The sequence below is a fragment of the Serinus canaria genome, chromosome 14, assembly GCF_022539315.1.
Source record: "Serinus canaria isolate serCan28SL12 chromosome 14, serCan2020, whole genome shotgun sequence".
NCBI classification, from domain to species: domain Eukaryota; kingdom Metazoa; phylum Chordata; class Aves; order Passeriformes; family Fringillidae; genus Serinus; species Serinus canaria.
The window spans coordinates 15,128,370-15,155,901 of NC_066328.1; the positions used below are offsets into that span (position 1 = coordinate 15,128,370).

The window sequence follows — 27,532 nt, forward strand, 5'->3', positions numbered from 1 at the left end:
TGCCCTTGCCCCTGCCCCTGCTCCTGCTCCTGTCCCTGCTCATGCCCTTGCCCCTGCTCCTGCTCCTTCTCCTGCTCCTGTCCCTGCTCATGTCCTTACCCCTGCTCCTGCTCCTTCCCCTGCTCCTGCTCCTTCTCCTGCTCCTGCTCATTCCCCTGCCCCTGCTCATGCTCCTTCCCCTGCCCCTGCTGCTGTTCCTGCTCATGCCCCTGGGTCCTGTCCCTGTCCTTACCCCTGCTCCTGCTCCTTCTCCTGCTCCTGTCCCTGCTCATGCCCTTGCCCCTGCTCCTGCCCCTTCCCCTGCTCCTGCTCCTTCCCTGCCCCTGCCCTTACCCCTGCTCCTGCTCCTGTCCTTACCCCTGCCCCTGTCCCTGTTCCTGTCCCTGTCCCTGTCCCTGTCCCAGGGAGCCCATCCAGCTCAGCCCTGCAGCACAAACGGGGTTTGGAGCAACCCAGACTAGAGGGAGGTGTCCCTGGCAAGGGACAAGATGGTCTTTAAAGACCACCCCAAACCATTCCAGGATTCTCTGATGGTTCTATGGACCTGCCCTTGTGCTGTCCCAGCAAGGGTCCCCTGCTCTGGCAGACTGTGCCCAGAATGAGGACAGCTCAAGGACTCCATCAGGCTGGATGGGTGCCTTTGTTCTCTCTGAATTTTTGTCATGTTTAGGGGTTTCTTCTTGGGTGTTTGGGTTCTGTAACATTTAAAGGGATTGTGAGAAATTCATGATCAAAATAAAAAGGGGGAATAACTCTGCTGGGACTGGGAACAGCACTGACAAAAGCCACAGCTTCTGTACAAGCCCTGCAAAGCCTGACCTTAGACAGAGGCTCAGCCCTCTGGCAGTTCAGCATCTCAGGAACAACTGGGTCCAGGATAAAACCTGCACAAAGGCTTCCCTGGAGCTTCCAGGAATTATGGGGAGTTTCATGGGAGATGGGCAGTTGGGAAATTCACTGTGTGTTTGCCAGTGAGCCCCAGTGAAGGTGCTGGCACTGCCACTGTGTCTGTCACTTCAGCTTAAAAACAATCACTAAGAGCTGAAATTCCCACCATTCCAAAGAGGAATTGATTCCAGCATTACTCTGGATAGCTCAAAACATCCCAAAGCTAGAAGCCCAGACCCTGAACACGTTTCTGCTGCTCCCCCAGTCTGATGCCCAGCCCCCTGGAAGCAGCAGGGCTCATCCCCTCCCAGCGTGGCTTCCCGGCACTGTGCACAAACAGCTCTAATCTCCACCACGGATCATTTGGGGAAATCTGGTTTCCAGAGGCACTTAGTCCTTGGCCCAAGGCTACGGGCCATCAGCCAGGCCACTTTTCCAAAGCTGGGCTCACTGTTGCTGTCTCTGCAGCTGGTTGGGAAGGTGGCTCTGGTGGGAACATCCAGCCCACACAGCAGAGACGGCCCCACTGCTTCGTCTTTTGATTCTTCCCACATACTGTGACTCAGTTTTGGGCACCATCTTCTTTTTCCTGCACTGAAATACCCAGTCCCTTCCACAAGAACTGGCCTGGCCTCGATACCATCATTCACCTACGTGAGTGAGGAATTTTTAAACTGCCTGCCCGCTCTGGGGAGCTCCACAATTGGGGCACACAAAGCTGCTCATGGTGCAAAGCACTGCTGAGCCCAGCCCTGGCCAGCAGCACCCCGGGACAGGAGTTTGGGGTGAAGGGAACCTCTGTGTGGTTCTGAGGAGCAGGGGGCTGGCAGGGGCTCTCACCTGCACACTCGAAGTGCACCTTGGTCTCCAGCGCCCGGAGGGGTCCCTCGGGGGACAGGCGGCAGGACCCCCCCACGGGGGGCTGGTTGGGCAGCAGGTCGATGGAGGCGAAGCCCTCCTCCCCCGTGGTGAGGTCTGTGATGTGCAGGGTGAAGGTGTAGCCCTCGCCATCCCTCAGGGCTCCTGGCCTCAGCACCAGGTTCATCCCCGTGTCGCCGGTGGACGTGGTTGTTCTGTCCAGGATGAGGGACTTGTTCTTAAAGCTGTGAGCTGCCCACCTCTGCAGGGATGGACGGGGGAAAGACACCAGAGGTTTGGTTTGAAGCTGAAGTTATGTCCTTAAAATGTTTTCAGATTGAGTCTTTTATAAAAAGTAACAGATTTCTAGTGGGAGCGTCTGCCAAATTTGCAGTTGATAATTCAGCTTTAGTCTTGTGTGCTACAGCAACAAGAACTGGAACCTTTCCAAAATGTCTGGTGGGAATATTTCCACTGTGAGATCTACTTTAGTTTCTGGAATTACATCACCCTCCAACAGAATATTTCATAATACAGAGTACAAAACACAGGAAATAAATGAAGGACTGGCGAAGTCTCCACGGGATACCGTGTTTTATGTGCTTCAAGCTGAACGTGGCCTGGGTGGTTACTGTTAATAGCACAAACCTACAATTGTGATAACAGGAGAAACAGTGAGATAACCAAGCAGAAAATGCCACGCAAGGACATGCTGGGCTTGCTGGGAGCAACAGGACTTCCAGTTCTGAGACTGCTTCACTCCACAGGCTGCAGGGGAAGCTGGAATTAGAGGAGAGGCTGAACCACCTCTGCTTGAACCACCAGAATAATGGGCAAAATGCCAATCAGCAGGGAAAAAAAACACCTTACAGATCTCTTATAGGAGAGAAAAAAAAAAAAAAAAGTGGTTTTTGTATGGAAAGACCTGGTGACTGATGGCTTTGGCATAGAATGACCCCACAAGGACTCAGCCAGGCCCACCTGCTGCTGCTTGTGGCCAGGGATTGCTTCCCCTCCTCGTCTCTAGGGCAATTTAGGTCCAGGACCTCACTTCTCTTCCCCTTTCCACCCTGGCCCCTCTGCCTGCCCCTTCTCCCAGAGCCCCACAAAGGTGAAGCAAAGCCTTGTGACTTTACCCCAAGCTTGGAGTCGTTGTGACAGTTCTGGCAGGTGCCCTCCAGGAACACGTAGGAGCTCTTGCTGACCTCGTAGACAGACTGAGCCTTGCAGGAAATGCACTCCAGGGACACAATAGGCACTCCTCCCCTCTTGATGAACACCTGGGAAGGCAAGAGGCTCCATCAGAAGGTCTGACACCAAAACACAGACAGCTAACAGGTAAGGACACACCCCAGCACCTGGTGCTGCAGGGAGGAATTGCTCTGCACCAGCCCAGTCTGTGCTAAGAGAGAGCAGGAAGGGATTCCCAAGGGATTTGGGGTCAGCTTTAAGCTGCACCTCTGCTCTGACACTGCCCAGTTCCATCACTGCTTTGCAAGGGCCACCCAACAACAAGCTGGGCCGTCTGGGTCATTCTGGATTTATTTATTTACACTTTTCAACAACATAAATGACTTCTGAAATGTCCCTCTGGTCCCTGGTGCTGAATTCCCAGCAAACCCTGCTTGTGCTGCCAGGCGGGGATGGAAGAACCACCTTTTTCCAGGGAGCAGCACGTTGTTCCAGGCTTTCAGCTGGAATCAAGCTGCACATCTCCAGACATCCACCACACCTTCCTGGCAGAGCACTCGCAGAGCTCCAGAGGCACCAGTGGCTCAGACACAACAGCAGCTGAACTCTGACTCTTGTGCTCTGTCTAAATTCCTCCAATCCCTGAGGAAACGGGCTTGTCCAGCACTGGACTGAGCCCTCTGCCCTGGCATAATGAGTGTTCTGAACTCAAAGACAGTAATGAAGACATTGTTTAACATGGCAGACTCTTAAAAGAGGATAAATATTCCTCAGCACTGCGCTGGAGCCCCGCTCATCCCGCCAGGATCTGCAGATTTCCTGCGACACTGGAAGCATTGTTTTGTGCTCCTGCATGGAAACCAGATAGGACGGAATGTCCTTGAAAGACTATCAATTCCATTTTTTTCTTTTCATCCCACAGCTCTGGTTTCAAACCCAGGCTGTAAGAGTTTCCACTTCCAGCCCGAGTCCATCTCCAGTTGCCAACTGCACCACGATGGATGTTCCCGACAGGAACCGAGCGGGCGCGCTCAGTGTTGGGATTGGTGGGACACAAACAACCTGCCCTGACAAAATCCTCCCCTAAAAGAGCAGGGAAGGTGAGAACAGAGGAACTGTTGACAGTAAAACTGAGCCCTGGTGCTTAGGAAGCTCTCTGGGTAAAATGAGGGCAGAGCCTGTGGCATGTGAAGAGCTGGGACTGCAAAAGAGTGGGAAAGGAAGTTTCCTTTCTCCTAAAGAAATTTCCTTGGGAAAGGGACTAATTCTTCCCTGGGAGGGTGGGCTGGCCCTGGCACAGGTGCCCAGAGCAGCTGTGGTGCCCCTGGATCCCTGGCAGTGCCCAAGGCCAGGTTGGACAGGGCTTGGAGCCCCTGAGATAGTGGGAGGTGTCCCTGCCCACGGCAGGGGGTGGCACTGGGTGATCTTTAAGGTCCTTCCACCCCAACCATCCCATGTCTCTGTGCCTCAGAGGTGGCTGTGCCAAGCAGAGAAGTGACAGCTGTGCGTGGTACGTACGGTTTGGTTGGTGGCCTCGGGACTCATCCCTTCCTTCCTGACGGTGAGGTCGAACGTGTACTCCACATCTGCCTCTAAGAGAGCTTTGGAAATTGTGACAATTCCTTCCTTGGCACTGAAATTCAGAGAGCACCCTGCAGCCGAGCTCTGCTTGCAAGGAGAAAAGAACTTTCAAACCCTCCTTGGTAAGGGTGCACATCGGGTTAGTCCACAGCCAAAACATTCAGGTCCACACAGAGCCACTGTCACAGACCTTGCTGTGCAGTGGGAGAAACAGGGTGTGTGTGGACAATAAAACACATTATCCTACTCTTCAGGTTAGTAAACAGTAGCTGGAATACTCCTGTATTACATCTGAGTTTCATATTTGTAGTTTACAGCAATTAATTCTTCATTAAATACCTTACAAACATTCCCAAGCAACACAAAAAGCTCACATTAAACCAAAGAAGTCCAATCCCCACACACTTCACATTTGCTATTATGAGACAAAGCTAGAAAATGTGACATTGTACAAATAAAAGAGCTCCACATTCAATCAAAAATGCTGCTGAGGTGGATTCCCATAGGGATTTGCCAGGCAGTTCTCTCTTGCCCTCATCAGTGCAGGGTCAGTTCACTGCAGCACGAGGACAGTGACCTGCTAGTGACCACAAGCTCTGGTCACTCGACCTCTCCAAAGTCTAACTTTGCCCCCTGATGCCATTAGAGACATTCAACTGTTACTGGGAGAGAAACCAGAGCCCTGAGCTCCCAGGCTGCATCAGCAGCTCCATAACACCCTCAGTGCATGGAAGCAGCAGCACTGACACCGGGGACCAGAGGCCAAGGGCCAGGGAAGCAGCAATGCCCATGCCTCCCTCCCAGAGCCAGCCCTTCTGCCCTGCCCAGGGGCACTGCACCACACCTCACACCAATTTCTGTACCATCATCCTGAGCTGGGAACTGAACCTTTGCAACCCTCCTGCCAGAGCAGCTCTGTTAGAGATGCTCACAAAAGCTTCCCTCGACACCGTTTCACCCCAGGCACGTTTGTGGTGGAGCTGGAGCTCCCAAATGCTCACTCTGGCTGGGTAAGGCTGCTCTTACCTTGGAGGAGGATGTGCAGGACCACTCGTACAACAATGGGGTCTGTTCCCCATCATCCAAGTTCGGGTCGTAGGATTTCTCCCCATCCAGGATTAAGTCCTGGGTGTTGGACCATACACGGTAGGACCCCCCATCGATGATCGGGACCAGCTTGCTTGGGATCACAGTCACGTTGGCAAAGATGCTTTTGGACAGCGGGGTGTCTCCAAAGGAGACAATAAACATGAAGCAGTAGTTCCCAACTTCCAGGCCGAGCTTTGGGATAACCAGCTGGGGCCTGTTCACGTCGACGTTCGGCAGCCGGATCCTGCTGGAGTCATCCAAGTTCATGCAGCTGGGTGCTCGGTAGATCTCCCACAGGTGCTCTGTCTGGTACTTGATGCACCCTCGGAGGTCAATCTGTGCCTCCAGGTAGTTCCTCTGGGATCTCTTCATAACCACCTGTGGTGGCAGGGCCAGCTCCACCTCGGGCTCCTCGCACTCCAGGACTTTGACGGTGACAGTGAGCTGGGCTATGAAGAAGCTGATGAGATTGGTGGCATTCACCTCCACCAGGTAATCCCCGGGGCTCAGGTAAGAATAGTTGGCCACTGCAACCCTGGTGGTTTGAGTGGAAGAGCCATCCCCAAAGCTCCACAAGAACTCAACGCTCCTGCTGCTGGGCACCACCACGGCTTCAAACAGCGCCGTCCTGTTGACAAAGGCATTGGTGGCACTGAGGGACACCTGGACTATGGGGTCCTGCACCTGGATGGTTCTGGTGATGTTGACACTTCCCAAGTCATTGAAGGCAGTGAGGTGGATCTCCAGCAGCCCTGCAGCTTCTGGAGCATAGGAAACTCTGTCTCCTGACGCAGCAACCACGGAGCGGCCTCGCTCCTTCCACAGGCAGAACTGCCAGGAGAAGGACACGCGGGAGCCGCTGCCCACGCGGGCACTGAAGCTCTTCTCCGTGCCCGTGGGAATGCCCTCCTCGCAGCAGTTCAGGAGCCTGACATCCTGGATGGGCTCCAGGACAGAGATGAGCACCTGGGCGTGGGCGATGCTGATCTGGTTCTGCACGGTCACGGTCACCAGGTAATCGCCGCTCTTGGCGAACTCGTGGCTGTACCTGGAGCCGTTGAGCACCACGGAGTAATCCCCACTAATGCTCACCAGGTAACTCACAGAGGTACCTGACAGCATCCTGATCTCAAAGGTGACCTGCTCTCCTGGCTCCACCACCTTCTTGCTGGCGACAACTTCCAGACCTTGAATCCTGTCCAGCACGGAGATGTTCCTGCTGGCCAGAGCCCAGCTGATGTCGTTGGAGGCGTTCAGGTGCACCGTGTACCACCCTGCCGTGGGGAACGTGACTGCCACGGCATGGCCACTCAGTGTGCCATTTGGCACTTCCCACAGCCAGGTCACTTCAGTCCCCCTCTGCAGCTCCCCCTCAAAGACCACCGTGGAGCCTGAGGAGACGTACCTACAGTCCAGCTCTGCTGTCCCTATACTCAGCCCCTCGATGACCTCCTCCACACAGACAGAAACAGTGGCATTGGTTGAATTCAGCCTGTTTTCTGCTCCAACAATGACCTCAATCATCCCAGGGCTTTGGAAGGAGTGTGTAATAAAGGGTTCAGAGGTGACAGGAGAAGAGCCATCCTCCAGGTACCACACGTATGTGACACCAGTGCCACTGGTTATGGTGGCACTTATGTTCACAGAGGCATTAACAGCAGCTGGGTTGGGGAAGGCATAGGGCTTTAGGACACCAAGGCTTTCAATGAACTCCAGTGTCCTGTTAGCAGTGGCACAGCCCAGCATGTTGGTGGCCTTCAGGTAGACAGTGTAGTTCCCAGCTTCCAGGATGCTCAAGGGGAAGGTTTTCCCAGTGGAGGTCTGCACAACATTGCCGTCCTGTTGGACCACCCAGCTGTAGGAGATGTTCGTGCCCTCTCTCACCACGGCCTGCAAATGGAGTGTTTTGTTAGTTGGGAAATACATGTCCTCCACCAGGTCAGTGCTGGCCACCTGCAGGCCCTCAATCTGCTCCAGCACGTAGACGTAGATGCTGTCCTGCAGCGAGCTGATCTTGTTCTCGGCCGTCACGATGACGTTGAAGGTGCCCACGGAGCGGAAGGTGTAGGAGATGGTGGAGGAGCCTTGGATGGGAGTGCAGCGGTCACAGAGGATCCACGAGTAGCGGATGGCAGTGCCAGCCACCAGGGTGGCTACAAAGCTCACCGAGCCATTCAGTGGCACCACTGTCCTGCTGGCATTGACGGTCAGGCCAAGGAGCCGCCGTTTCACCGTGACGTCGATGGTGGTCTCGTTGGAGCTCACGTCGTTCTGCCCCATCACTGTAATGCTGTAGTGCCCTGTGCTGTTGTAGGAGTGGGTGGCCACTTGCCCAGGCTGGACAGTGCCATCCCCAAAGTCCCAGCAGTAACTCACTTTGGTTCCATTCATGCTGGCAGAGAACAGGTAGATCTGGTTCAGCTCCAGAACGTCCGTCCCGTTATACTCAATCTTTGCTACCCCCACCGGCTCCTGGACCTCCACAAAGGCTGTGTCATTGTTAAAAGAGACATTGTTGGAGACGGTCACTGTGACCAGGAAGACCCCTGTGTTCTTGTAGGTGTAGGTCACTTCGGTCCCACTGGACCTGGTGGACTCGTTGTTGCCGAAATCCCAGCGGTAGCGGTACTGGTAGGGAGGCACGGCACTGACCTGGAAGGAGGTCTCCTCCCCGAGCCTCACAAAGCGTTTGGAGGGGAGGAGGGTGACATTGAGGATCTCTGGCTCCACACAGACACTGGTGAAGTAGTTAGCCTTGTTAAAGCTGCTGGAGAGGGTCAGGGTGAGCGGGAACGTCCCGCTCCGGGTGAAGTTGTGCATCACAACAGGGTCCCCGCTGACTGTGACATTGGAGGAGCCGTCTCCAAAAGTCCAGTCAAAGATGTACTCCTCAGGATTGCCCGTCACGTAGGCGGTGAGCTGCACGTCGGGGTGCTCCAGGATGCAAGAAGTAGGCTCTATTTTGAGTATTTCCAGGACAAATATCCGGACAGGAACCGCCTGGGAGACGGAGTTCACAGGATTCACGGCTGTCACGTTCACGGTGCAGTTGACGTCCTTTATGTACACGTGCTCTACCACTGGCACCTGACTCCTCAGCACCGTCCCGTCGCCCATGTCGAATATCCAGGTGATGCTGTCCCCTGTCTGCACGGAGGCGTTGACGGTGACGGCTGCTCCCTGCTCCGCAGCCTCGTCCGCGGAAACGCGCAGCCCCGTTATCTCCTCGAACACCTGGTAGCACTCCACGGTGTCCACGCTGCTCACGGTGTTGTTGGCTGTGACGGTGACGTTGTACACCCCTCGGCGGGGGTAGCTGTAGGTGGCTGTGGGCTGGGGCTCTGTGAGCAGGGAGGAGCTGTCCCCGAAGTCCCAGGTGTACACCACGCCGTACGGCGATGGCAGGGCAGTGGCTCGGAAGGTGACCGGCCGGCCCACCACCAGAACATCCTCCTCTGCCTCCACCTGCACGGCAACCAGGCGACTGTGAACCTGCACTGGGCTCAGGTGGGTGAGGTTCTCGTACTGGTTGGACACCACAACCATCAGGGCATATTCTCCTGCATTGGGAGAGAGCAGAACAAGGGCAGGGTGAGGACGTGCCTGTCAACAGCTTCTCAGTGCTGTGGTGGGGTGGGGGGTGTGACAGGGGCTGCAGGGGACACTGCTCCTGGGCCGTGCACACTCTGCCCTGCCCTGCCCAGCCCAGGACCAGCAGGAATTACACCAGGTCGTGTGAGTGGGGACCAGCATCAAGAAAGGAGTCAGTCCAACAGGTAGAGATAAAAGTTCTTCCTGCTCCTCCACAGAACAGACCCCTCCTGCTGCCCACCCCTCCCACCAGCCTGGGGCTTGCCTGCCCCTCGTCCTTCTGCTGAGACTGCCCAAAAAGGGGCTGAGTGTGGTGGACCTGCTTCTTACAGCGTGGCCAAACTCCCCTGGGAAACAGGGTTAGAGAGGATGGCAACTGCTGGAGACTTCCAGTCACTCCAGCTGTCTGCTCAGGAACCAGTCCAAGCCCTGGTTGTTTTGGAAGGTGCCTTGTACACCCCTCAGACCAAAAATGCCTTAGCCCCTTCTTCCCCAAAGAGCCTTGCTGAGCATACCTGGGTCTTGGTAGATGTGTGAAACGTTGTGCTCAATGACAACCTCATGGACATTGGGATCAGGAACAAGGAAAGACTTGTTGTAGGGAGGTTTGAACAGGTAGGTCTCCTGGACACCATCTCCAAAATCCCACCTGGAGAAACAGGCAAACCACGTTACACTGCACAACAGGAGAATCCCAGAAATCCCAGAGGAATTCTGGCTTGTTAGGGCTGGGGTCTCAAAAAAAAACATAGGAAGCAGAATGCCAAGTATCAAAGCAGCAGCTGTGCTGAGAGGAGGAAGAGGAAGAACCCAAACTAAAGCAGTGTTGTAACACTTTAAATGGAAAGGATTTCAGCCTGAATTACAGATGTGTGACTGACCCCCACCCACAGAGATTTCACACAACTAAACAGCAGCTGAGAGGGACCAGTTGACCCTGGGAAGAGAAACTGTGCAGGCAAGGTAAGAGGTGCACAGAAGGGTCCTCAGTCTGGGCAAGCAGCAAAGGACTCACAGGAACAGAGCCTCCACAGCCGAGTCCACGAGAACCCGGGCACTGAACTCCACGCTGCTGTTCTGGGGCACCACTGGCAGGGCCCCCACCACGCTCAGGTTCCTCATCCTGTTCATCATCTCCACTGTCACGTTGTAGTTGACTGTGAAGTTGCTGACGTGGTTGGAGGCGGTGAGCTGGGGAGGACAGTGGGACAAAGAATGGGTTTGGGGTCCCCTGGCTGCCCTTGGAGTGGGGCTTTGCTGGAATGAAGGAGCACCACTGGGCAAGTGAGCAGGGCAGGGCAGAGAGAGTGGCCACATGTGTAGCTCTGCAGCCAGTCCAAGAGTGGCCACATGTTCAGCTCTACAGCCAGTCCAAGGTGCTACAGCAAGAGGACAAGGAGAGGAGTTCTCATCCTGAGGCTCTGAACTTGCCAGCGGCCCCTTTGCCTGCTCTGATGTCCCCTGCAGCTCCAGCTGCTGAGCACAGGGCACCTGCTGCCACCAAAGGGACAAGAGCCATCCAATTTCCTCAGGAGAGTGGCAGAAAATGGCTTCAAGCACAGAGCAGGGAGGGGAGAGGCTCATAAAACCAAGGATCCTGGTGTGGTGGGCACAGAGAAGGACAGCAAGGCTGGGCAGAGGAGGGAAAGAGACACAAGGAGAGACATGACAGAAGTAGAGCAGAATCCTCATTGTTTTCTAGGCATGTAACACTGACAGAGCATCTTCACCTTCTCACCTGCAGGAGAGCTGAGCTGCTGGTTTGAGTGGCTCAAACCCACTGGGACAGACCTCCTAGCCCAGCAGGGAAGAGCAGCTCGTGCCTGGGCTCCTGTGGATGTGCTGCACTGAACCCAGAGCCCCCCAGGCTAACAGCACCTTGGCAGCACTGCAAGTGAAAGCAGCCCAGGCCCTCAGCACAGTGCTTCACCCAGCAAATTAGAGCTGCACTCAGCAAATTAGTGCTGCACCCAGCAAATTAGTGCTGCACCCAGCAAATTAGTGTAAGCATGGCCTCAGGGCTGGGCTGGTGTCTGCTCAGGAGGCCAAGAGACACCCCGAGAGCAGATCCAGCACCTTGGAGCAGAGCAGACTCTGCAGGGCACGACACACAGAGATGGCCAGAGATCAGCTCCTGCTCCACAACACACAGCTCCCCTGGCCCAGGCTCTGCTCCCTCCTTCAGGGGCCATGGCAAAACCCAGCACTCCAGTCTGCACCAGGAGAAAGAGAGCAGGACAGAGAACACAGGAGCTCGTGGGAGAAGCTTTGGCCTGCCTATGGAAGTCTTATGATGCACCCTGCCTCTGCCAGGTTCTGAATCCAGATTTCCTGCCTGCCAGAGCAGGGGCTCCCTGCTAATTCCTGCTGGGGAGGGAGGAGGGGGAAACACAGACACTCCATGAACAGGAAGGGGAGCTTGGAGAAAGGAGGAGAAAGCACAGGAGGAACACAGCACAGCAACGTAGGAGAAGAAGAAACTGTTTGCATTTGCAAGAGCAGCTCTGTGAGACAGAGCACAGTGAAAACCTCAACTCAACTCTGCCTTCTCTCCCTGCTGCTGTTCCCGAGGAGTTTGTGGGATGAGATGGAAAGCCAGGGGTGAAATGGTGTCATGGGAAAGGCCTTGGCTTACCGAGAGCTTGTACACAGCTGGGCTTTGGTAGATAACGTTGAAGACAACATTGTAAAAAGTGAAAGATGGCTTATCATCTACTGTCCATCGGAAAGTCACATCTGACCCAGCCTCCATCACAGGGATGTAGCTCTGAAAGGCACGAGAACATTTCACACTAGTGCAAGAGAAAAGCACGCCCAGCACTTCCCAGGAGACCTCCAGCTGAACTGGAGAGGGAGCAGAGCCAGACTGGGAGGCTCCCACAGCTGCCGTGCCCTCAGGGCATGGCACAGAGGTGACAGATCATCTGTGGCTCTGCTGCTGATGGAGAAATGCAGACCCTGACTCCATAAACCCCCAGCAGAGCTGGGAGCAGACCCCATGCTCCCTGCTCCCACAGCCCAGCACTCTGCTCTCGTGATCAGGTCCCTCTTGCTGACTAAAAAACCTTCTGAAATCTCTGCAGAAACAGCCTGGCTTTAGCTACACCTGTAAGCTGAGCCTCTGACCCTCGTCCAGGGATGGTGCCTGACCCAAAGACTGAAGGGGCTGGACAGGGCAGGTCCCTCCTCACTCCAACAGTGCCTCCTGAGCAGCCTGTGGCAGCAGGAAGGGTGAGACCGAGAGGTGCAGGCACAGGATCTGCCAGAAGCAGCCAGAGCTTGTACAGAGCATTCGGGGCAGTCACCGAGCAGCTTCCCAGGGCTGTAGCTCTGGGGATGGGGGACTGGAAAAAACAAGACTGCAAACACCAGAGGAACTCCAAGACTTGGAGGGGTGAAACACCTCTACAGCTTCAGCCAGCTGATGTAAGGATTAAGCAGAGCAAATCTGAACGCCTCAAGGGACAATTACCTGGACACAGCAAAACAAGGTAAGCACTGGCCTTGCCTAAGGCCTCTGGTGTCCCAGGGCACTGGACAGGCAGTGAGCCCTCTCAGGAGGCACTGCCCTGTCTCAGGGGCTCCAGGGGGACGTGCAGCTGAGCTGCCTTCCTGCTGGGCAGCGCCGGTGCTGGTGCCACATGCTGTGCCTGCAGCAGCGCACGGCCTGGCAGCTTAGCAGCAAGCAGTGCCCTCCTGCCCCGAGGCAAACACACCGTGACAGCTCCAGGGGAGGGATAAACCCAGGAGGGAAGGGTTCAGAGCAGCAGCAAACAAGCACTCACCACCCGTGTGTTCAGCAGCACCCTGCTCTCGGGGTCGGGGGTGGCCCTCAGCCCGCGGATGGGCTCCTCCACCTTCACGGTGACCGTGATGTTCTGGGAGCTCACCGAGTTCTCTGCCACCAGCACGTGGGTGCTGAGGCCCTCCCCGAGGCCGCCCAGCTGCAGCACGGCAAACCAGGTGTCGTTGTTCTCCCTGGCACACAGCGCGGCCACGGCCGCCGGGCAGGTGGCCACGAAGGGCACGCTGCGGTTGTCCCCGAGGCGGCTGGCCGTGGCGTTGACCCCCGAGGACAGCTTGAGCAGCAGCCAGGTGTGGTTGGTGGGCAGGTACAGCCTGGAGCCCTGCGGGGGCGGGTGCAGGACGCGCAGGCCGGACACGCGGGACGCCACGCGGAAGGAGCAGGACAGGTTGGCACGGAAGAGCCCGCTGTCCACGCTGGCACGGAGCCTGTAGTGCCCGGGCTGCTCCAGCCCCGCGTTCCTGGGGCCCAGCACCGGCACCAGCTGCTCCTCGGCGTAGCGCACGCGCACGGAGCACGCCCTGCTGCCCACGGGGCTGGGGGACGGCCCCAGGGCCCACCCCGAGGAGTTCCTGCTGGCCACGGAGGTGGCACTGAGGGGGCACTGCAGGAACGAGCCCGAGGCTGAGTCGTGCTGGATGCTGAAAACGTCCCCAGGCTTGACAAAGATGTTTTCTTGGCTGAATGGGACCTGCAGAGAGAGGAGAGGGGTTTGGGTTAACAGCTCGCGTTAAGAGCAGTCAGCAGCCAACTCCTGCCCTGGATTTCCTGCCAGGATGGGAACCAAGAGAAAAGGTGCAGATCCCAACACAGCACGGGGAGACTGTCACCACTCCACCCTCCTTGGCCTCTCTGAATCAAATGTGCCAACAGAGAACTCAGCTTCCTGCTCCATCTCCACCGTGTTAATGCCATGGGAATAGCCCGTGGAATCTGCACAGCCTTGTCATGGAAACACGGGATGCTTTGGGTGGGAAGGGACCTCAAAACCCATCCTGTTCCATGGGCAGGGACACCTTGCAGCACCCCAGGCACAGCAGGGAGCCCTCAGCCCCTGTGCCACTGGGACACGTCCCTTCATTCCAATGGACTTGAGTGGCTCCATCTGCCACAGGGGAACAACCCAAACTCACCCAAAGCCCCCAGGAGAAAACTGTCCCACCCTCCCACTGGTGACAGAGTGAACACTGACCTGGTACTGGGAAGAGGGGCCAGCTGGTACCATAAAGAGGAACTCCCTGAGGAGCTGATAGCTGGGCTGGCTGGTGTTGGGCTGCAGGGAGCCAGGGGCAGGGCTGCTGCCAAAGGAGCTGTTGGCACACTCGCTGCCATTGCAGCAGCTGTTGTGGGATGAGCACAGGTTTGTCAAAGGACACCACTGGAAACCAGGAGGACACTCCAGCAGCGTCCAGTTCCCATCATCCTGAGCACTGGGGAATGGTTCTGTAGCATTGTTTTCCTCCTGGTAGTCTGGAAGAAGTGGAAGAGAAATCAGCAATAGCCACTCTGGTGAGTAACACTATTAATGCACTCCTCTGCTCATAATTCACCCTTTTTTTCCATTTTGGTGATGGCTCCACTCTTAGCAAAAGCTGCAACTGCAGCACATCCTGCTGCTACATAAATGTCCTCTTTTACTGGAAAAATCCACCAAGACCATTAAACCCAAAGTTGTCTCTTTTCCAGTGAGAACGTACCAATTTGCAATCTGAAAGGATCTGTGCTGCAGCAAAAGCCAGTCCAAGTGAAAGCAAGAGCTGGCCTTGACATTGAAAACACATTAAGCAACTTTTCTGAAGTTAATGTTTCCATGTCAAAGTATCAGCTTGTCAGTGTCAGAAAAGATCCTTTTGTAACCAGCCAACCCCACGGCTACAACAAACATTCTGCTGCAGAATTAATTGTTGCCAAAACTGTGACTGTTGAGCTGTTGTACAAGGAATAAAAGGCTTTTTAGATTATCTCATCCATCAGGAAGAAATGGGCTCAGGAAAATGTTCTTCCTCGTTAACCCGTGGGGCCAGATGGACCAGAACACATTCCCATCTGACATGTGTCTTCACCAAGCAAAAAGCACAGCTCAGAAGATTAATGAGCTCCTCCACATGGTCCTTACACTCTCTTCATGCACGGAGAGAGGTTTCTCCCTGTTATTTTCTCCAGGACAACCCCTGCCCCACGGCTGTGGGTCCCACACTGTGATCTCCTCCAGAAACAGAACCAAACCTCTGAGCCCTTAGGGGTCAGAGGACCACAGGGGCCACAAGGCCAGCCCCAGTTTGATGGTGTCACCTCCAACAACCCCACAGGCGTTGAGGAGCAGCCTCACCTTCTCCATCCACCAGTCTGTGCAGCTGGAACCTCACTTGGACGGGCTGGTGCAGCTCCTGTGTCCCGAACTCCAGGGCAGTGAGAAAGCCCTGGTGCCTGAAGGCCAGCTCTGGGAACTCCAGCACCTGCAGAACACGCACAGCTCTCACCTGCCCGTGTCCCCAGGGGTCCCTGGGCAGCCCAGGAGGAGCAGACCCCCCTCACCTCCTCAGCCTGCCACGGCTCTGCTGCCACGGCCTCGCTCACGTTCCTCAGGGCCTCGCCTGGGGCCAGCTCAGCATCTCCCTCAAAGAAGTTCTCGGCGTTCAGGAGAACTCCTGTTTGCAAAGGGAATATTGGAACAAAGCTGTGAGACCCAGCTGGGCCTGAGGCCGTTCCCTCCACCCTGTCAAGCTGCAGGAGGGCTTGGACCACTCAGGAGAGCAGCAGCTCCATAATCCTCTATCTCCTTTCTCCTTACAGGTATCTTGACTTCTTTCTCATCCAGCACAAATAACATTTTCATTTGCCATGTTCAGCAATTTTGGCTTCTAGGAACTGTGCAAGTAATTCTCCCTTTCCAACAACTAATGATGTGCCTGGAATTTCTGAGCACCAGGTGCACCTTGTCATCCTCCCTGTGCCCCTGGACTTCTTGGGCAACGTGGCCACGACCAACTGGCTTCCAGCAGTGGCAAACACTGCTGGCTCTCTGGGGACTGGCCAGCTGCTGCTGCCACTCTGGCTTTTCCTTTTTATGTAAACTTTCTCCCCTCTTTCATGTCCATCCTACTTCTCTTTCTTCCGACACCGGTGGGGAAGATTTGGAAAGCTGAGTAACCACAAACCTGCGCATCCCAGCTCACCTAACCAACTTCTGAGCCACCCCAACATCTCCCAGAATACACAGTGAAGGACACCAAGCCACCAGGGCAGCAGCACGGCCTCAGATCCAGGCAGCAGCAGAGACTGCTCAAGTAAGAGGGAAAAGCTGTTTCCAGTGTTTACCTCAGAACTTTGCTCCCCTGTCTCCTTCTGCTCATGGCAAAGATCAGAGTTAAGCCAAACTCTTCCTTTTGGGCTGAAGTTGGGTTTCTAGAAGTTGGGTTTGGCACTATTGCTGCGAGTCACACTCGTTTTGTGGTGACACACTGCAGGAGCCTCTCCACACACTCCTCTTTATCCCTCTTTATCCCTCTTTTTCCACCCCAGTGCCAGGGAGGGGACCCCTGCCCAGCCCTGGTGGCAGCAGCAGGGCCAGCAGAGCCCACCTGGTGGCTTGTACTCGCAGACATAGCTGTGCTTGGCCATGCACAGGTCGGTGTTGCACTGGCCCGTGGGGCCCATGCGCACGCAGTGGTCAGCGTTGGAGGGATGGGGCTCTCCTGGCAGCCAGTTCTGACAGCTCTCCAGATTAAATCCTTCCCCTCGCTGCTGCGCTCCAGAGCTTGCAAAATCATTGAATCCAATCCAGACATCGAGGCTCCTGCAAAAAAGGGAAAAAAAAAAAAAAAAAAAAAAAAAAAAAAGAAGGGGGAGGGGGGATTTCAGGAAATCATGAGTATTAGAAAGAGCTGGGACAGCTGCCATCTATGGTTCTCTCTAAAAATAATAACAGCTCCATCGGGCTGTCATGGAGCCCTTCAATTACTGAAGGGTTTCAGTATCCACTGTGCCAGCAGAAGCTCAGGAACTGCCCCTCCACTGCTCTCCTCCAGCCATCCCAGCTCTGCCCCAGGAGCCTGGTGAGGGTGGGCAGGCCCTGGCACAGGTGCCTAGAGAAGCTGTGGATGCCCCTGGATCCCTGGAAGCGTCCAAGGCCAGGATGGACAGGGCTTGGAGCAACCTGGGACAGTGCAGTGTCCCTGCCCATGGAAAGGGGTGGAACTGGATGAGTTTGAAGATCCCTCCCAAGCCAAACCATTCCATGATTCCCTGTTCTGTGACCAGCAGCTTGACTTGCACTCTGCCACCAAATGACCCTCCCAGACTCTGTCTGGAGTCACCACCTGAGAGGAACGATCTGGTCACTCAGACCTGCCTGGGAAAGCTGAATCCCTCAGAAAACTTGTGCTTTTCCTGGGCACACCTGGGGGATTTGCCAGCAGCCTGTTCTCCACTGCAGCTGGGACTGGCACCAGTGCAGGGTTAAAGCTCAGCAGTGCCAGGTCTGGGAGCTCTCCTGGGTGCAGCTCCTGGGGATGAGGAGCTCCTCAGGCACCATGGAAAGGCAGCAGCCAGAGGGCACAAGCAGAGCTTGGAGCACTGCAGGCAGCTGAACCCCACACACAGCACACACTGCCAGGCTCCTTCAGGGGATGGAATGTCCCTGCTCCATTTGGAAACTGGCTCAATCCCAGCAGAGATCCTGGTGGAAAGTGCTGAGAGGTCTCTTGTGGCCACAAAGACCCTGGAGAGCCATTTCTAATCTCACCCAGCAGAAAGGGAGGCATTTGTTCCATATTAACTTCTATTAACTTCTCCATACTAACATCCTGCACCCTTCCAAGCTCTCAGCTCCTCCACACTCCCTCCTGCAGGTGGAAATCAATCCAGCCCTGCCCTTGCCTGCCCCAGAATGCTCCCAGGGTGGTACCACAGCTCTGCAAGGCAGACTGGGGAGATAACTGGTGCTAACTGGTGCCTCTCCACCCCCAGGCTCACGCCAGATGAAATGATTCATGAGGTCATGCTGAAAAATGATGACAAAAATAACTTGTTCCATGAATCAGTAGTTTTCACTGCAAATGAGATTAAAAAATAAATAAGGGCTGTGTTCTGCTCCTGAACCACTGGCAGGGAATTAGGGAGAGCAGGGTAGGAAACCGCCTGCCTGCTGCCATCAGGAAAACTCAGTGGAGATTTTCCTCTTCTAATTCCAGCTATGATCTAACTGCAAGTCATTAGGAAAAAAAAATCAAAAAGTAAGAAAGAAAGGAATAACTAAAAGACAAGCTGCTGGCTGGCTCCCACCCTGCCCCACTGCCCAGCCCATTCCATTGCAGGGCAAACAGGAGGACTCTGAACGAGCTTTTTTAAAGCAAGGTTTGAGCTCTCCTCTGCCTGTGGGGAAGGACTGAGCTGCCCTGTTGGGGCAGGAGGAGCAGAACAAGCCTGGGCAGAGCGGGGTCCCCTGGATGGTCCCATCCTCTGTTCTGCAGGCAGGGAGGGACCAGCTCAGCACATGCTGCTCCTGGGGAGGCCATCCCACTCCAGGAGCAAAGCAGAGGAGACCTGCCCAGTGCCCTAATGTGAAACAGCCTCCAGCTTCTGCCATCTTCCCATAAGAAACTATGGAAGCTGCATGTCCCAAAACCCTGCAGCTCGGCCCATTCGCCTTTTATCAGCAGGGAAATCACATCCTGGAGCTGCCTCCTTCGTGTTTATCTGCATGGATTAATAAAATAAACACATGGGCTGGAGGGGGCTGGGGAGCAGAGGCTGTGGGGCAGCAGCTGGGGAACAGCCTGGTGGGTTCAGCAGCCCAGCAGCTCCACACGCGATTCCTGCCACATCCCAGCAGCCATGAGCAGCTCCCTGCCACATCCCAGCTCCCTGCCACATCCCAGCAGCCATGAGCAGCTCCCTGCCACATCCCAGCAGCCATGAGCAGCTCCCTGCCACATCCCAGCAGCCATGAGCAGCTCCCTGCCACATCCCAGCAGCCATGAGCAGCTCCCTGCCACATCCCAGCAGCCATGAGCAGCTCCCTGCCACATCCCAGCTCCCTGCCACATCCCAGCAGCCATGGCCACCTCCCTGCCACATCCCAGCTCCCTGCCACATCCCAGCAGCCATGAGCAGCTCCCTGCCACATCCCAGCAGCCATGGCCACCTCCCTGCCACATCCCAGCTCCCTGCCACATCCCAGCAGCCATGAGCAGCTCCCTGCCACATCCCAGCTCCTTGCCTCACCCCAGCAGCCATGAGCAGCTCCCTGCCACATCCCAGCAGCCATGGCCACCTCCCTGCCACATCCCAGCTCCCTGCCACATCCCAGCAGCCATGAGCAGCTCCCTGCCACATCCCAGCAGCCATGAGCAGCTCCCTGCCACATCCCAGCAGCCATGAGCAGCTCCCTGCCACATCCCAGCAGCCATGAGCAGCTCCCTGCCACATCCCAGCTCCCTGCCACATCCCAGCAGCCATGGCCACCTCCCTGCCACATCCCAGCTCCCTGCCACATCCCAGCAGCCATGGCCACCTCCCTGCCACATCCCAGCTCCCTGCCACATCCCAGCAGCCATGAGCAGCTCCCTGCCACATCCCAGCAGCCATGGCCACCTCCCTGCCACATCCCACCTCCCTGCCACATCCCAGCAGCCATGGCCACCTCCCTGCCACATCCCAGCTCCCTGCCACATCCCAGCAGCCATGGCCACCTCCCTGCCACATCCCAGCTCCCTGCCTCACCCCAGCAGCCATGCCCAGCTCCTGACCCGTGTGAGGGACAGCCTCCCTTCCCCAGAGCAGGGAGCACACGTTTGCAGCCTGAGGATGCAGCCCTGTGTGAGGGAGCAGGGCAGGGGTACAGGTACAGGCTGGGGAGCAGGAGCTGCCAGCCCTGGAGGCAGAGCACTCAAAGCCCACGTCACAGGCAGCTGCTCCCTCCCATGTGCTTTCTGGATGTGTTTGTGAGGAGCCCATCTCCCACAGCTGCAGCTGGGAGTGCTGACAAGGGCTGTCAGGCCCTGAGAGCTCTCCTGGTTGTCCTCCCTCCCCCGGAATGGCTGGCTGGAGAAAGGGCACTCAGAGGGGCGGATTTAATCAAAGGCTGACACTTGCAGCACTCTCTGTTTAGAAAGCCCAGTGCTGAGGTGGAACAGATGCTGCTGGAGAGGAGCACTGCTGCTTCCCAGGGCGAGAGACAGCAGGGGAAAGGGTCTGGGCTTTGGGCTGCAGCTGTGTCTAAGGGCACAGGATCCCTTTTCACATTTCAGAGGCATCCACAGGCACAAACACAGGGCACACAAGGCCCAACAATCTCTCAATTCCCAGCAGTAATTCTGCCCCATTCCCCTTCTCCCCTCCCCAGCCTTTAAGGAAAGAAACCAAGTCCAGAAGGGCTCGAGCTCTGCTCGTTCCCCCTCTCTGCTCAGCAGCCTCACCAACTCCTCACACTCAGATCCCTCTGCCCTCAGGAAGCCAAACCCCGTGCCTAGGTGATGCCAGCCCTGGCCCTGCTCGCTCACCTGATGACATGAGCAACCAGGAAGCTCTGGATGTCGGGGCTGCTGACAAAAGCCAGGTCCCCGTTGCCCAGCTCCTGGCAGTGCCGCTGCGCCTCCAGCCACTCCGCCTTCTCCACCACCAGCTGGTAGCAGTGGTTGTTTCCCGGGAAAACCAAGCCCTCAGGGGGGCACATGGGGTGAACTGCTGCAGAAAGAACATGAGGGTGATGTCCTCCCTGTGGGCCACACGGCCCGACCCAATCTGGGCAGAGAGGCTGCAGGAATGTGCCAGCCCTGGTGCCAACACACCCCATGGCTGTTAAAGCGCAAAACAGCGCTCAGCCAGGGAGCCAGCAGTGCCCAGAGGAGCCCCCCTGGCTGGGAGGGGAGGCACAGGGGACCCAGGAGGCAGTGCCACCCAGCCCAGAGCCCTGCTCACCCCTGGCCAGCTCGCCAGGCTCCGCAGTGATCCCGTAGAGCACTGCCAACCCCGTGCCACCTCTGTTGCGGATCCGGATGTCCAGGCTCTCGTTGGCCACCACCAGGGAAGGACACAGCAGCTCCAGCTGCTGGGGTGAAGCCACCACCTCGATTTCTGCCTGCTCCTGCAGGAGCCTGGAGCCCAGCAGGAGGGTGGCAGTGACGTTGTAGCGGCCGGGTAAGGCGTAGCTGTGCACAGCCGAGTGTGCAGTGCTGTTGAGAACCTGGCTCTGGTCCCCAAAGTCCCACAGTAAAGTGCTGGCAGCAATGGGAATACTGACATTGAAGAGCACGGGCTGGTGCAGGCTGTAGCGGGGCTGCAGTCCTGTGAAAGACACAGGCAGCTGTGCCTGGAAGGGCGAGGGGACGAGCGAGGGGCCAGCACAGCCCTGCCCAGACAAATGCTCAGTGCAAAACGGCAAACAGCCGGAGGAAGAGTTTGTTCCGTGGGCAGTTCCACACAAACACTGCCCCTGGGGGCTGAAAGCCCCATACTCCTGGTCTTGGGAGTAACAGAGGGCACTGCAGGTCTCCTCAGTGAGGTTCCCAGGGTGGACAGATGTGAAGAGGATGACAAGCTCAGCTTCTTCGGTGTAGTTTCCTGTCAGACACGTGATGTACTGAGCTCCTGCAGGACAGAACAGAAGATCCTCTTGCAAAACAGACTCTGGGGCGCCATGGATTGGTGAGACCCTCCCAGAGAACCACCCCACACTCCTGGGAATGCAATTCTCCTGCTCAGCTCCTACTCTGAGTGTTTCCTTTTTCAGACTTGCCTGGGAAGTCTTTAATCCCCCAGCAACAGTTTCCAAACTCTTTATGCTAATTAGTGATGACAGAAATAACAAGCCAGTCACACAGATTTATGGAGCAGCAGCACTCAGTAAATACAACAGGGCTTTGGAGAGCCTGACACTCCCATGGGACATGGAGCCACTGAGTCTGACACTCAGAGGAGCCCACAGGACTCGTTACCAAGTGAGACCATGACAAAAGGATGTCCTTTGGTGGTACCCTGGCTCAGTCAGTGCAGAATGTTTCACCATGTGCTGCCTGGGACCTCCAGCAGCAAATCCAAAACCAAACAACCTTGGGCAGTGACACACTGGGGAGACACTGATGGACCCTCCACCAGGCCCACTCCCTGGGGCACCTATCTCCATGGGGAGAGCCAAGAGTTTCCCTCCCTGCAGGAAAATGTGGAGCTGGAGAGCAGGGCAATGCCAGGCCCAGGTGCAGGGATGCCCACGGGAAGGATGCATGGGAACAACACGTGCTGGGACAGGGAGCAGGGACACACCTGGACACAGAGCCAGGCCCAGAGGAACAGCTCATTCCCTTGAGTGCCATCCCCCCTCCCTGGCCTGCAGGGGTGGGACATTTCCCTGCCACAAACACCCAGGCAGGGCCTCTCCCTCCACCTCTGCCCACGTGGCCCGGCCACGTTTGCGCCGCCGCCGCCGCTGCTGGTTGCTACAACATCTCCCCCAAACATCTCAACAGCTCCAGCCTCGAGTGATCTTCCCAGATCAAACCCATCCAGCTGTCCAGCTTCCTCCAAGGCCTTCCTGCAAAGGCTGAGCCACTTCTCCTAAGAGCAGTCCCCGGAGAGGAGCACGGCACGGGAACCGCTCTGTTTTCCACCAGCAGCCTGGTCATTCCTCATCCCCTGCCGGTCACTGAGAGCTGTCAGGAGCTGGCAGGCTGTCCCAGCCTACTCCCATTACACTGAATTACCCAGAAGGCAGCCTCACATTATTGTTTCCACACTGGCTTAAAGTAGTTCAAGAGGGAACAACTAATTATCAAGAGCAGTAACAGCGCCAAGTGTTTTTCCCTTTGATAATTCCTGCAAGATGCTGCAAGCTGGGGTAGCTTTGCTGGGGAAGAGGAACAACCACCACCTGGATTTTGGTCCTGGGGAACACTGTGCCTCACCAGGCAGCTCAGCTGGCTCCCACCAGTCTCAGCTGGGTCCTTCAGCCTCATCCCTGCATCCTCCTGTCACACAGCTCTGGCTCCTCATCCCTGCATCCTCCTGTCACACAGCCCCAGATTAAAGGAGAAGCCTGCTGCCTGCCACAGGGAGCCCTTGCTCTCCCTCCCTCGCTCTTATTCCAGAATAACCAAGCATCCAGGCAGGATCAATTTCCTTAGGGCTCTCCCTTTTCCAGGGAATCACTGCCTGACATTTCTCCTGGCCAAGCAGCCAGCAGAATGCCCCTGGAGCAGGTGGCTGTGGATCAGGGCAGTGTTCATTCTCTCCCAAAGTGGAGCCCTGCACGTCCTCAGGTGCCACCACCTCCCATGAGGTTTCAGTGCTGGAGCTCAGCCTGGTCACACCCTGGGAGAATGACAGCCTGGGGCTGCAGGTCACATCACAGAGCCCTGTGGTGTCTGCTCTGTGCTCAGGGCTAATCTCAGCCCTGGTGTGACTGCCTTGGTCCTTGGGCACCAGGGCAGAGTCTGTGACCAACCCCTGATTAATTAGATTAGAACTGGTCACTGAAGGTCTGAAAGGCCCCAGCTGCCCCGAGCCCAGCACTCCCACTCAGCCAGCTCCATCACAGCCTCTCCTTACCACAGGTGGCATTGAGGAGCAGGACATCGAAGAGGGACAGGTTGGCCACCTCGGGGGGGTGGGCACATCTGGTGTCTGATGCCTCAAGGACTCTCACTTTCCTCTCTTCCAGCCAGCGGGGCAGCCAGGACAGTTTGCAGTCACAAACAAATGGATTCCAACTTAAGTTTCTGTCAGAGGGAGATCAGAACAAGTTAGGGATTAATGTGACATGTGCTATGCCTTAATTACAGCAGCGTGCCGAGCCCTCCCTGTTCCCATCTGTGCCACTCCACTGAGAGGCTTTGGAATAACTGGGAGAGGAGTTAATGAATAGGGAATCAAGCAATAATTAACAAGATTTTTCCAGAGGCTAGAATTAGGCAAGTACTCCAAGTACTTTTTTAACTCTACAAATAATTGTTGCAATTAGAAGCAAATGACAAAGACAATCATATATCTAAAATAATCTGCCATGCAAGAGCCCCAGGGTATGAGGGCAGCCTCTCCTGCTCGGGGAGACTATTTACAGCCCCATTAAAAAATAGCTAAGAGAATAAAATTCATCTGTCAAAAAAAGAAATGCAAAGTCAATGATAATCTTTCCATGTGGCAGTTCAATGAAAAGAGGGAAACTTCAATTGTAGCTAAGTTTGATCAAATGACAGCCTCTGGCACTCAGCTGGGAGCAGGACAGAGCTGGAGCTCTGTGTGGAGCTGATGCCAGCAGGGCTGAGAGCACCCCTGTGCCACCAGGCTGAGCAGGGACAGGTCCCCAGGAGCCAGCCCTGGGCCTCTGTGTCCTTCCAGAGCCACTGGGGAGCCCAGGTGCAGAGCTGAGGATGCTCCTTGTGTCCTGTCAGGGACAGAGTGGGGCTGAGCTGTTCTCTCTTGCCAGGAGGGCTTGCACAGGGTTAATCCTCTGCCTCATCCAGAGACAGAGCTGCCACTTGTGCTGTGACTTCAGAGATCCCTCCTGGACATGTGTGGCTGCCCCTCACCTCCCTTCACATAACATCAAAAGACTTCCATTAAAAAACAAAACCTGAAAACTTGAATCACTTCAGGACAACATCTTCAAGTGGCTTGGACACCTCAGTCAGGACCTACCATGCTGCAGGAACCACTGGATGCTCCAGGCCCCAGGTGGGACCATGCAAACAGGACAGTGTGACATGGTCAGAGACAAGAACCTCAGCAGAGCTGGTGTGGGAGAGAAGCCAGGAAGGCAGGAAGGCAGTGGCAGAGGTTGGAGATACCAGGAGACAGAGGCAGAGGCCAGGAAGAGCTCAGGACTGACGGACAACAGGACCCAAGAGCATGAGGAAGGAACTGGAGACACCCCAAAAAGCAGCTGCTTGGGTGGGCACCTGCCCAATATCTCTAGGTCAGCACAGCCTCCCCCAGCAGCAGGAAAGGAAGGGAAAGCTCTAAATAAAGATCTGGGAAACAAAGATGAACTTACATTTCACTTAAATTAAATAAATTATCAAATATTCCATCTTCTAATGTAGAAATCTGGTTGTGGCTTATATCTCTGTAAAAGAGAGAAAAGTTCATCATGTTAGAAGCAACTTCCTTGTCAGTGCAGCTTTTCCCTGGCAGGGTGGGCAGGCCCTGGCACAGGGTGCCCAGAGCATCTGGGGCTGCCCCTGGATCCCTGGCAGTGCCCCAGGCCAGGCTGGACAGGGCTGGGAGCAATCTGGGGTAGTGGAAGATGTACTTTAAGGTCCTTCCAGTACCCTCAGACATCTTGTGATAATTCTCCTTCTCTGGCCTTGAGCTCCTCTCTACCCAGCAGCACAGAAGGTGAAACCCTGCCCAGCTCCAAATGCCAACAATTCCCACATCCCTGGAGTGAGCAGCTCAAGGCCTCAGGGAAGGAGCCCATGGACAGGAGCAGAGGGGCTGGGGAGATGAGGTGGAGCAAGAACAAAGCAAACCAGTGCAACACGAGCCAGGCCCAGCTCAGCCGTGCTGGGGGGCACTGGGAGGACTGGGGGGAACAGCAAGTACTTACAGCTTTGCCAGAGAAGTCAGGCTTCTGAACAGCTCAACATCTAAACCACTGATCCTGTTATTGGAAAGATCCCTAGGGAAAGAGAAAAAACACATTTTCAGCCTTCGTTCAAGCCCGTTTTGTCACACCTCCATTACCAGACCTCAGAAGAGCCTCTCTCCCAACCCCAGCCAGAATCCTGACTGGAAACGGGATGTGTTGAAGGCAGAGCATTTGTCCCAGCCAAAGAAAACACCTTTCCCAAAGCCATAAAGCATTTGCTGCTCAGGTAACCTGTAAAAAGAGATCAGGAGCCCCAGGACGTGCCCCCGCTCTGCAGCACACCTGGAGCAATTACACCGTGGCACTGAATGTGATGCATCCTCTCAAAAGATACCCAAGTCTAATCTGTGCTCAAAGAAGTCATTAAGAAGCACTTTAGACTCAAGTAGTAATTAACTCGGAGAAAAATTTCTGATGAACTTCCAAGTGTGTTTCTGGTGCCAAAGCCCTGATCAGTAATTACACAATTGATGCGTCAACTCCACGTTTCAAACTTCGTTTTGTCTCTCTTTGGAAAAGCTTAAAATGGAAGAAGCAGCAGCAATACAGAATATTTTCTGTTTGAAATCAGGACAGATTGCCATTCTAAAAGGAACATTGCTTAAAAAAGTCTCCAGTTGCTCCCAGCAGCACCCAGAGCCTTCAGCTCATCCAAACCAAAGTGTCCCTGTCCAGCCCAGCTCTCTCCTCACCCACCATCCTCCTCCCCACACTCAAGTTTTGCTCATCAGTTTCCACTTGCTCCCAATAAACTTCACCATTCCTTTTCAGAAAAATCTCCCTTGGCCTAAACTTCCTTTTAGCAGCATCCAAACACTCCCCCAAGCCCATGGGATGGTTCTTACCCTTCCTGCATTTCTGGCTGAGCTCCCAGGAGAGGACAGGGCTGGACACACTTTGCCATACTCCTTTCTCACCATTTTTCCTACAAACACCTCCTCTCACTTCTCCTGGCTGTTATTTTTACCCATAATCAATTATTTCTTGGTTTGATCTGACATTTAAACTTCATTTATCCAAACGAAACTAATTCTGCCAAACTGGCAGGAAAATGATGCACGATTCCAGGAAACTGGGGATAAGTGACAGGGATGGATGTCTCTTTAAAAGGTTTATTTTCCCTGATTTTGCTGTCTGGGAGTTATTTGCCAAGCTGAGAGTGGATTCAGAAGAGTTCACCAGCAACTCCAATACAGAAGTCCAAGAAATGTGGAAAATACCAGCTCAGTAAATACATTAGAAAAAGGATATTAACAAAAATATCAGATCACACCAGTGACTGGAGCAGCTGGGACAGCAGTGCAGGAGCACAGAGCATCCCTGGCTGAGCCCCACTCTGCACAGGGGACAGCAAAGCCACCCCAAATCTGCTGGCAGCTCCCACTGGAAGATGACACGGAGCCTGGGACTGGAAGCCAGGTGCTGCAGCCAGGACAGACCCTGCTCAGGGATGCTCCAGCTCCACCTCCCCTGAACCCCTCTGTCCCTGCTGCACCCGTGTGGGGAGGGCCAGAGGGACCAGACCTCCAAGCAGCCACCCTAAGGGAGAGCAGCACAAATATTTCCCTTCTGCTCTGAAACACCTGGAAGTCACCCATTTGGTTTGCAGGCAGCACCTCAAGTCCAAGGACAGGAAATGGGAGTTTCAGCTCAGATGCCTTCCTGCTCCTCGCCCAGACAAGCAAAACCTCCAAAACAAACCATCCAGCTGCTACAAAAACAGGGCTCTGCCATTTCCAGGAGCCTCTTCCAAGGTGCTGCAGGGGGAGCTGGGGAAGGTGGCAGACACTCACATCCTGTCCTTGGGGTGCCAGCACTGCCGTGTCTCACAGCTGGAGAGGGCTCCTGTGCCTTGCTGTCCTTTACTTGCTGATAAAGGAGATGTCAGGCTGATCCTGCTCATCCTGCATTCCCTGACATCAGGTGTGAGGAGCTGAGCTCACCCC

At 55.4% G+C, this 27,532-nt stretch overlaps 1 protein-coding gene across 1 annotated transcript in view; it reads right to left on the minus strand.

Annotated features, from left to right (window-relative positions):
* The window catches only part of PKD1 (polycystin 1, transient receptor potential channel interacting), a 78,448-nt gene that overhangs the window by 21,794 nt on the left and 29,122 nt on the right, over positions 1–27,532 (minus strand). Inside the window, exons 2-18 of the mRNA XM_050980023.1 lie at positions 25,545–25,616; positions 24,990–25,061; positions 23,546–23,715; positions 20,924–21,592; positions 20,506–20,689; positions 16,585–16,799; positions 15,539–15,651; positions 15,333–15,459; positions 14,196–14,473; positions 12,984–13,694; positions 11,834–11,965; positions 10,214–10,389; positions 9,714–9,847; positions 5,545–9,167; positions 4,456–4,602; positions 2,883–3,026; positions 1,729–2,008 (exon numbers count right to left, since the gene is read on the minus strand). Of these exons, the coding sequence (XP_050835980.1) occupies positions 1,729–2,008; positions 2,883–3,026; positions 4,456–4,602; positions 5,545–9,167; positions 9,714–9,847; positions 10,214–10,389; positions 11,834–11,965; positions 12,984–13,694; positions 14,196–14,473; positions 15,333–15,459; positions 15,539–15,651; positions 16,585–16,799; positions 20,506–20,689; positions 20,924–21,592; positions 23,546–23,715; positions 24,990–25,061; positions 25,545–25,616 (7,247 nt within the window). The remainder of the gene's footprint in view (positions 1–1,728; positions 2,009–2,882; positions 3,027–4,455; positions 4,603–5,544; positions 9,168–9,713; positions 9,848–10,213; positions 10,390–11,833; positions 11,966–12,983; positions 13,695–14,195; positions 14,474–15,332; positions 15,460–15,538; positions 15,652–16,584; positions 16,800–20,505; positions 20,690–20,923; positions 21,593–23,545; positions 23,716–24,989; positions 25,062–25,544; positions 25,617–27,532) is intronic.